Genomic DNA, 10000 nt, shown 5'->3' with positions numbered 1-10000 from the left:
GAGAGAGCTACAGTGGGGAGCTGTTAAAGATTAAAACTAGCACATAGTGAAGGACACTGCGCATGTGAGGCCGCTACAGCAGAGGCAAGGAGGAGAGTCCTTCCTTGAAGAAATCAGTCTGCCTTCGAGAAGTAAAGACAAGCTCAGCTTAACATCTTGTGACCATGAGAACAATCTTCAAGTACCAAACACTGGTTAGGGATGTGCATGGGGCTGGGATAGCCATGTCCTCCAGCCTCACCTAGGCATGGCTTTGTCTTCCAGCCTCACCTAGGTATGGCCTTGTCCTCCAGCCTCGACAAGGCAAGACCATGTCCTCAGAGCTGTACAAGCCACTAGAGTGCAGCATATGCACATGCAACCACCTCCTGCAACAGCCTTGCAGAACAGGCCAACAGAAGCTGGGAAATCACCTTCAAATGCCCTCTCTCTCCAGGAAAAGTTTGAACTGGTAGCCTGTGAACTCAGCCCAGACCACTGCCTTTGCATCCTAATATCCGAGTGTTCCTTATTGTACCAAAGCAGTGGCATGAAGTTAAACCTAAGTCAGCAACACACCCTGCAGCCCAGCCACAGCCTCCTGTCCCCATCCCAGCTTACATGCACATGTGTTTCTGGACATTGAAAACATGCACTGAAATGGTAGCTGGGCTGCGTTCCCTGGGCTTCACAGGAGAGGGAATCTGTTCATTCAATCGCTGTAAGGCAGTGAGGTGTGTGCAGGGAGGGGAAGATGGAGAACAGGGAAGCACAAGAGAATAAGAAGAGATTGCACATTTGTATTGTATCAGACTTGTAATTAGAAAGCAGCATACAGGCTGCAGATAATAAAACTTAACATATTATTAGCCCAGCAAGCAGTAAATTTTCAGTATCGTTACTTCAATGATTTAACAGCACTGAAGGCAAAATACAAACTCCATCATGCAATAGAATTAAATGCTCCTCTCTTAGACTCCTTGCTATATTTTAAAAGCTTTTTATTGCTTAATGAACTCTTGCTGTTCTGCAATTAGTAGCTCCAACACACCTCTTTGTTCTGGTTGCTACCAGGCTCAGTGGAGGTTAGCCTCTGCAGAAAATCTGACTACATGATTGCAATAGCCCTGGTGAGTTTTAAAATACATGAGCCAAGCTATGGGGTTTCAACACTGATGCAACTTTCTTGCCCCCTGGCACCCACATCCATTAGCTGCATCTTCTGGGCTTCCAAAACCAGAGAAACCTGAGTGCAGAGGTACGTGCCCAATGCTTGATTGCACCCAAAACTTGACTGCCCTGCACAGGACAACAGCGAGCGGCCACCGAAGCACCCAGCTGCAGAGGATGAAGCTGTGAAATATGTCTAGTGGAGGCTCTATCACACCAGACGTGAGAACATGATGTTACCACAGCAGGCCCTGCATTTTGTTCCTCTGCCACTTTTGCTTGGGAAGCCACTGACTCGCCTTCTGGTTTTCATAGAATCACAGAATCACAGAATCACAGAATCACAGAATTGTAGGGGTTGGAAGGGACCTCGAAAGATCTCCGGGTCCAACCCCCTACCAAAGCAGGTTTTGCTTTTGTTCCAGGGGTGGCACAGAAATGGGAGCTTGTGGTGCCTTAGCTAGTAGTGAGCTTTGCCTAGGTTCTGATTTTGATGAAGAAAACGGCTCCTCTGGCTTCTCCTGAGGTTTCTTTTCTCTTTGGCTGTTGCTGGATCTGGCTCTGCCACTGGCTCCAGTGTGGCTTTTGCTTACTGTAGGTGGCAGAGGGGCTGCTTGCTTGCACTGCTGCTGGTTAGCTGGGAAGACATTCTTCTCGCAAGCCAGGAACTGAAAAAAAAATAATAATGTATTTATGTATTTGAGGAAGAAAAAAATGCACTTTTGTTGTTGTTTTGGGTTTGCTAGTTTGTTTGTTTGTTTTTTTTTGGTAAAATAAATCAAGAGAAGTAAGAGAATCAAGCAGCAGCAACAGCAACACTTTCTCTTAGAAGCCCTGGTAACTGCACCCTAATCTGCATACAGGTGTTAGAAAGAAGCAAACTGAGAGCTCAGGTTTGTTACGACTTTAATGAGTAACTCAGAGCAATGTAAAGGAGAGGACCCAAGATAATTCTCTCTCTTGAACCTGAAGACCAATAATTACCCCTCCCGTGCTATCTTCTTGCTGTATATTCATTTAGCCTGGGTTCCTTTCACCACCCAGACCTTGTCAGATATTCCCTTTACAGCCCTCAACCACATTAATACTGGTTTGCAGCCCAAAAGCCTCTGAGGACAACACTGTTCGATCAAAATCTGTTTTGTCAGACAGAGCATTCGTGCAAGGCTGCGCGGATCCTTGAAATCTTCCCTGTTGCTCTTGGATTTAGCCCTTCCTTCCCCTCCCCAGGGAGTTTGTCCTGTCAGCCAGAACATATTATTACATCAGATGGTCTCAACATACTAAGCTTTTAAAATTTCCCTTTTCCATAGTAATTCAACTAACAGCATAGTTTTAGGATTATAATGTAAGGCATGATTGTATAATCTCTCAGTCCTCTGGGCCTGATTCTTTTCCTATAATCCCTTTGTGCAATGGTGTGATGCCATCAAAGTCACAGGAATGACATAGGTATAACCAAGATTATCTCTATTAATCTGCGACATTACATGGATGCAGAAACAGTTGGAAAAGAAATAGTTTAATTTCTAGAGCCTGCAGCTCCTGAAATTCAACCTCAATTAATTCAATTTGCAAATGGAAGAGTCTGAAATTGCCATCGCTGAACTATAACCTCACAGTAAGTCATATTATAGCAAGCCTAATTACCAATTTTTAATGGATTCATCAGAAGCAAACTTACCCAACCCAACAGTGAAGCAACAAATCAGTGCAAAGACTGATTTCAGTGGAAGAGCCTGGGACCCAGAAAGGTCCTTATAAGCCCCAGGAGTTCAGCCTCCCAGAGAGGGGCCTGTGCTGTAAATGATATACGCATTTTCGTGACTCCAGAACTGCCCAGTTCACAGCACAGGTTGTTCTTCTTGGTGTTTAGGAGAGAAGACTCCCTGTTCTTAGGCATTTTGTATTTTAGCTGCAGAAGGCTGTTGTGCTGGCCACACCTGAAGCCTTGTTCTTGTTCTGGCATTTTCCAAACACTGTGGTCTAAATCCCCATATTTTCAGTCCTTCCAGAGATAATCACAAAAATCATGCAGGCAGCAAATGCAGGGCCTGAACCTTGGAGACAATCAAGGTCTTTTCTGACTTTCTGGGGGAAGGATAAAGCAACCTTAATTCAAACGCAAGCAGTGCCCCAAGAACCTCCCTGCTGCACCAGGCACCTGCCAGAAAACCATGAGGCTGATACTCCAGCAAGACAACACTTCATCCCCTTCCAGGAACATGGGAAGCCTGAAATGGTATGCTGCACCCCAGCTGTTCCCTGTTCTCCAGCAGCAGTGCTGCAAAGCTGAGCACAAATCCAGGGTGACCCCCCGGGCTGCCCTGCTGTAAATTGTGTGTCCTGGTGCATGGGCCAGAAAAGGCTGACGACAGGCTTAACTTCAACAAGTTCATTCCTGAGCTCCAGAGCATGAATGAAGCAATTGAGAATTAGGATCTTTGATGTGATGACTGACTGGAGAGTATTTCTGTTGTGCCCAATGGGTTTTCAATGAGGCAATCTGTTCAGCAGCACAGTAATCCTGCACAAGCAGTTAGGAATACATTTAGGCTGGGAATTAGAAGACTTCCAAGAAGCAGTGCAGGGAGGCTCTGGAACTGGCTGCTAACTCAGAGAATTGGAGGCATAATATGTAAAAAGCTTGAAGATAGACGCTGGTGAATTTACAAAAGAGGTTTTATTGCTCTGAAGGTAGAGTCACAGACAACTGATTTAGCCGTGTGTGTTTCCTGAGAGCTGTTAAAATAATCCTAGGAAGCTTGGGTGCTCTGTTATGGCAAAAACGGAGAGGAATTGTTCATGAACAGGCAGGGGAAAAAAAAAAAAAAAAGCATGCAAACTGACACATCTGACCATCTCTGTGGAAGACCGGTTTCTCTTCTCCTGTAATATGACTTGATGCTCAGAGTCCTGGGCACTAGGAGAGAAGGTCAAGTCTACAGAAGTATCAGCTACTGGACTTGCAGGCAGACAGACCGATACCAGGAAATTCAGTAACTGGTAATTAAGTCTTTTGTCTCGTGAGATGAGCTAATCAAGGTGTCCACCCTAAAGTGATGACAGACACAATAATAAAGAACAAGCTGGGGTGTTAACGAAACAGTGTCTAATTAAGCCACTGGGCGAGCCATGCCTTGGGAGATCCAGTTCAGCAACTTCTGAATCACACCAAGACATGAAATCCAGGAGTGCAATAATTTCCACAAATCATTTTCTCTGTGCATAAAGGTTCAAAGTACTGGATGGACAAAAATCAAAGAGCACGCTTGCAGACGTGAGGCAAGGATTTCACATCCTGAGTTGCAGTTCTCTGCAGTGCTCTTTGCTTCTAAAAACGCTCATCCCTTCCTTCAGACTGAAGTACTATAGCTGCAGGGACCTTAAAGATACTGAGACACTCATGGTAAATTAGCTACAAATCTCCATTTGGAATTGCTAACATAACTGCTGCATACCTCCCTGGGCATCTTAGACTCTTGGGGACCTAATTAATTAATTACCTGATCAGCATTTGGAAAGCCTCTGAGGGGTTGAGGGCAACTCAGCACCTGCACAAGCTGTGTGGAACCTGGAGTGGCATTTTCTCTCTAGGAAGAAGGACGGGCTCAGGCCAGTATTTTTATCATCTGTGGTGTTGCATTGCCTGGAATTAGTGGTACAGCGTCAGCAACAGCTGGGAGCAGAGCCAGGCTCCGCCAGGTGAGAGCTGAGTTGCTGCTTAGCTCCACGTTCACTGCCAAGCCGCCTTCCTTCATGCACGTTTCTCCCGTAGTTCCCCAGAGGTTTGAGTAAGGCAGGTTTCACTGCATATGGCATTTGCCTCTAAAAATAGTCTTAGTGCAATTCACATGGAAGGGGAAAGCAATTACGCCGCTACTATGGGAAAAACATTCACTCCCTTTCCACGGGCTGACTTCAGAGCCTCTTCGATGATAATTACCATCATTTTTCTGCTGAGGTTGCTGACATGGATGTGAAGTGACCTCCCCAAGCCTCTGCAGACCTGGATCCAAACAAGGGTTTAAGGTCAGGATGGCCCCACCTTCTGGTCTCCAGACATGGTTCAGGTCGTCTCCCCTCCAGCTATGGAAAGTGATTTTCCTTGCTCACTGGATATTGCAAGTCGAGGCTGGAAATTTGACAACCAAACTGGCTACATATTCCAGAAACCCGACTGCTTGCTTTAATAAAAGCAGTGTCACAACACAGGGCTGTGGTTTGTTGCACCTGCACCTCAGCAATGGTCCACAGGTGCTACGTGCCCAGTTTCTCTCTCACTGATGGGCAGAGCAGAGGTTACTGGAGCTCTGGCCTGGAGGTGCACATTCACTTTTCTCAGCTGCAACATTTGATCTAATGACTTGCACCGTCTTCTTCTGAACCCAGCTGGTCTGTCCTCTGCAGGCCAACAGGTGCATTACAAAATATGTTTTTTATGAGTCTGAGCTTATTCCCCCTTGCTATATTCCCCCTGACTTTAGCCCTGCTCCGCAGGGTTGAGGTCCTAAAGCAAACCTCAGCAGAAAGGCTATGTTGATAACCGCGATGCCTGATGCTACCTAGAAAGCAGACGGGCAGGTTCTCCAATGCTGGAAAGTGTCCTAGTTCCTGCCTTCACCAGACCTACAACCACAATTTGTGCCAGCAGAGCAGCAGCTGCAGCAGTAAGGTGAGGCCTTCGCTGAGGGTAGGCACCAGATTGGGATGTTCCCCTTGCTAGCAAAGGCAACCAAAACGAAGCAGGTTCCAGGGCCAGCCTGACACCAGCAAGGCAGGGCCCCACCTGCAGTGAGGTAAGAAGGGAAGTTGCATGGGTGAAGTCACGCCATGGGAAAAGAAGATGTGGTCTCAAATCCAGGTGTTCTGTCCTTCAGTTACTAAACAACTATCAGCAGAGGAAGTTACACCACAGCTAGAAGCAGTTTTTATATTTGCACCCCAGGAACCCCAACCAACGTCGGGTACCAGCTCAGCCTGTTGCAACGATTGCATCTGTAGTGTGTGTGCTGATAAAAGCTCTGGTAAAATCGAGGAGACAGGACAAAGATAGTCCCAAGACAACCAAATATGATGAAATTCACCTCTGTGTGGGACACGTCTTCTCTGCTGATGAAAATAATCCTAGCATCAGCAGTGAGGTCTGTGACTTATATCCCAACAGCTTCTTGAGATGTTGAGGATAACAATCAGTGAACTGTTTTCACTCAAAAGACTTTTTACATGGAATTATGTTAAGAGAATACACTGCATACACTACCAGCTCCCTTAATTTCACAGGTATATTGAAACATCTTTTCAAGTGCTGTCCTAGTACCAAAGCAGCCCAATGTCCTGGTTCCATTGGGGTGTGATAAATTTTGTATGCCGTTAGAAGTCCCTTTACTTTTCACATGATGTATGGAGATAAACTCAACTCCCTATTCTGTCATGTTTGGATAGGTGGGAGCTAAATCTTCTGCACCATAGACAATAATATGCATTCAAAATGATCTGTTTTGAAATGAAAGAAGAATGAAATCTGTAAAGATCTTAATGGGAAAAAAGCAAACCCATCCATCATGCTCTGACAGAATCACAAAAAAAGTCACTTTAGAGAATTCATTGATGAAAAGGAGGTGAGAGAAGTCGAGATTAGTCCCCCAGTCTTAAACCACAAAGACATCCAAAGAAGTGGGGGCAAGACCATTAGCTGGTATGAAATGACTCAGCTGCATGGGCTGAAGTGGAACCACATTGGCTGACACCACATCAAGACCCCTGATCTCGGTGGGCTCTGCAATGGCTGTATTAACTGGAGGCTATGACCTTTATTCACAGAGAAAGTTTTTTGTAAATCGGATTAGTCAGAATCAGGATTAAAATGCATTCTGCACCAAAAGCTGTCTCTTCACACTGCCTACGTGTAAAACAAGTCTGTGGAGGAAATGCACAACAGCAGTTGTGAAAGAATGAGCTCATTACCTAGGAGGACTCATTCCCAGAAGGCAGGGCTTTGAAACCGTATAAAAGTTCTCAAATCTCCATGCTCCACCATCCACTCGACTTCACGCTTCACCCTGTTGACTGGTTGGGTAAGTCAGAGAATACTGATCCTTTTTGTGATGCCTATAATTTTATTGCCGGTTGTAATTTTACTGAGGTTTAGTGTAGGCAGAGTCTTTAAAGAAGCGTTTTATTTGATACCTTTGAATATGCAAAGGATTCCTACAAGGGAGAGAAATTGTTGGCATTGGGGTAGTACAGGTAGGCTGGGGATGACTCTGCAAGGCAAGTTCAGATTGTGTGTAAATCTGAGGATAGTCAAGTACTAAATTAGATCCTTTCTGAAGCAGAGATTAGATAAAATTATATTGGTTTAAGTATAACTGATCCTGCCTTCAGGGAAGGAGAAAGTCTAATGGCCTCCTAAAGTTCAATCTAAACCCACTTTCTATGATTCTTCTATTTATAACATGAATGTTTTAAAAACTTTAATCGAAGAATTGTATTTGGAAAAGACAGATCTGTGATTACGAGGGACTGTACGGAGCAGAAAGGTGAAAATATCCCTCTTGAGCTTTGTCATTCCTGCTAACCAATATATTAATTGGACTTAAGATGCTATCATATCCTTATAAAGGAAATAGCAAGAGACACCAGACACTGATCTAGATGATCTAGGAGGATGGGAAAGAGAGGAATGAATTTGCTTTAAAGATGTGCTAAGAGGGGCAGGTGCAGTGGGGAAGGGAGAACAAACTTGCACACACTCACTTGACCTGTGTTGGCTCCATTCCTTTGTTGATAGGACTTAGAAATACCCTTTCCAATTCATGCTTCCATGGTTCTAACCTTTTATTTGTGCTCTTAGATTGACTTTAGAAAAAGAGCAGCATAGGAATTGCCAGAGACACAGCACGAGGCCAGCCAAACCTGGTCCTACCTTCAGCAGCACACCAAAGAGAGGGAGTTTCATAAATTGTTAGGAAAAATCATTTGGCCTGTTGCATGTTAATGACCTTGGGAGAAGAAATCCCTCCTGATTATTCTGATTCATGCAAGCTGCATGCATCCTTAATGGCCATGATAATCCAGAAATGTAGGACAGCATCACCACTGCTAATTTTTTCCATGACAGTTAGCAGGACCGTGACACAGGTAGCCTCAAGTCCATTGCATCATTAGTGAAGTGAGTGATAGCAATACCAAAAGGTGGAGTTGGCCTATTACATAGTTACTGTAAAGGCCCTCAATACTACAGAAATGCATTAGCTTACTGAGGAGGTCCACCCTGGGGCCTTAGCACCTCATTTTTTGAATTCCAAGAAAAATCTGGAAACCATTTCAAAATGGGCAAAATCAAATTAAGTATTTCATTTTTTTCAGTGTGGAATATTCTGTTGGCCCCAGATTTATATTCTTCTACTTTTTGAAATACCACATGCTTTTAAATGCTTGTCTTCAGCATCGTTATTATTATTATTATTATTATTATTATTATTATTATTATTATTATTTTGACTTTCTGAAACTTCTATCAAACCAGAAAATCTGTTATTTTCCAGCTCCTCTCATCAGTCCCCCAGGAAAGAAATGAAAGGGAGTTAACACGTTGGGAAGGGCTAAGCAACAGGCGGAATAGCTCTGAAATGTAAATCAGCTCCAAGTTCAAAGGAGTGACTCCATCTCTGTTAGACCTGACAGGGCTGTCCCACATTGCAGAACTGAAAGGAGGAACAAGATAAGGTAGAGTCAGAGCAGGAGCTGAAAGACAGGATGAAAAAGAAACAGCAAATCATAATTCCTTCTGAGCCAGCCTACATTGGGTAACTGAGGGCAAGCTAAGAGAACTTTACTGTTGCAGATGATTAATGTTTCTTATAATTGTTTCATCCTTATCCCATTGGAGTTCATTTAGCAGACACAATAACGCTCTGACATTTCTTTCAGATAATCTTGTTTCCTGCAAAGATGTCTTTGAATCAGACGCAGTGCAAGCAGGAAATCACCCTCCCACCTGGCCTGAGCAAAACGATTCCAAAGCAAAGCCAAGAGCCAGTTCCATGCCCTGAGCAGGTCCCATGTCCACAGCAGCAACCTGAAGTCCAAGTCCCAGACCCAACCCCAGTAGTTGTGGTACAGTGCCCAGAGAAAACAGAGCCATTGCAAGCACCCTTGGTGGAACCAGACAAGGGAGAAGCACCAGTGGTCGTAATACCTGAGTGTCCACCCCAGGAACAGCAGCAGCAGCAGCAAACCAAGCTACCACCAACTTTCCCTCCTGTATCACACCCTGAGCCTATTTCATGCTCCCAGGAGAAATCAGAATGCAAAGAGATGCCAGAGCCCACCCTTGTTATCTGCCCTGAACCTGCACCATGTCCCCAGGAGAAGCAAGAATGCAAAGAGATCCCCGTGCCAGTCCCTGTTCCAAGCCCTGACCCTGCACCATGTCCCCAGGAGAAGCAGGAGTGCAAGGAGATCCCTGTGCCAACTCCCGTTCAATGCCCTGAACCTGCACCATGTCCCCAGGAGAAGCAGGAATGCAAGGAGGTCCCTGTGCCTGTCCCTGACCCTGCACCATGTCCCCAGGAGAAGCAGGAGTGCAAGGAGATCCCGAAGCCTGTCCCTGTTCAATGCTCTGACCCTGAACCATGTCCTCAGGTGAGGCAGGAGTGCAAAGAGATCCCAGTGCCCACCCCATGTCCCCAGGAGGAGCAGGAGTGCAAGGAGATCCCGGTGCCTGTCCCTGTTCAATGCTCTGACCCTGAACCATGTGCCCAGGAGAAGCAGGAGTGCAAGGAGATCCCGGTGCCGACCCCTGAGCCGGAGCAGTGCTCCCTTCCCGAGAAGCATCCTCCCATCG

The 10000-nt window shown here is 45.4% G+C and overlaps 1 protein-coding gene across 1 annotated transcript; it reads left to right on the top strand.

Moving 5' to 3' along the window:
* Positions 1-7031: 7031 nt before the first annotated feature.
* Positions 7032-9993, top strand: LOC310892122 (uncharacterized protein; the record flags this gene model as incomplete). The annotated part of the gene is made up of 2 exons (XM_083854277.1): positions 7032-7226; positions 9085-9993. A coding segment is annotated over exon 2 (888 nt), but the record flags the coding sequence as incomplete, so codon positions are not given.
* Between the last annotated feature and the right edge of the window lie 7 nt (positions 9994-10000).

The sequence above is a fragment of the Anser anser genome, assembly GCF_964211835.1.
Source record: "Anser anser genome assembly, contig: HAP1_SCAFFOLD_750, whole genome shotgun sequence".
Lineage (NCBI taxonomy): Eukaryota > Metazoa > Chordata > Aves > Anseriformes > Anatidae > Anser > Anser anser.
Note: the sequence above shows the minus strand (reverse complement) of the source record. Positions and strands in the feature narration are given on the sequence as shown.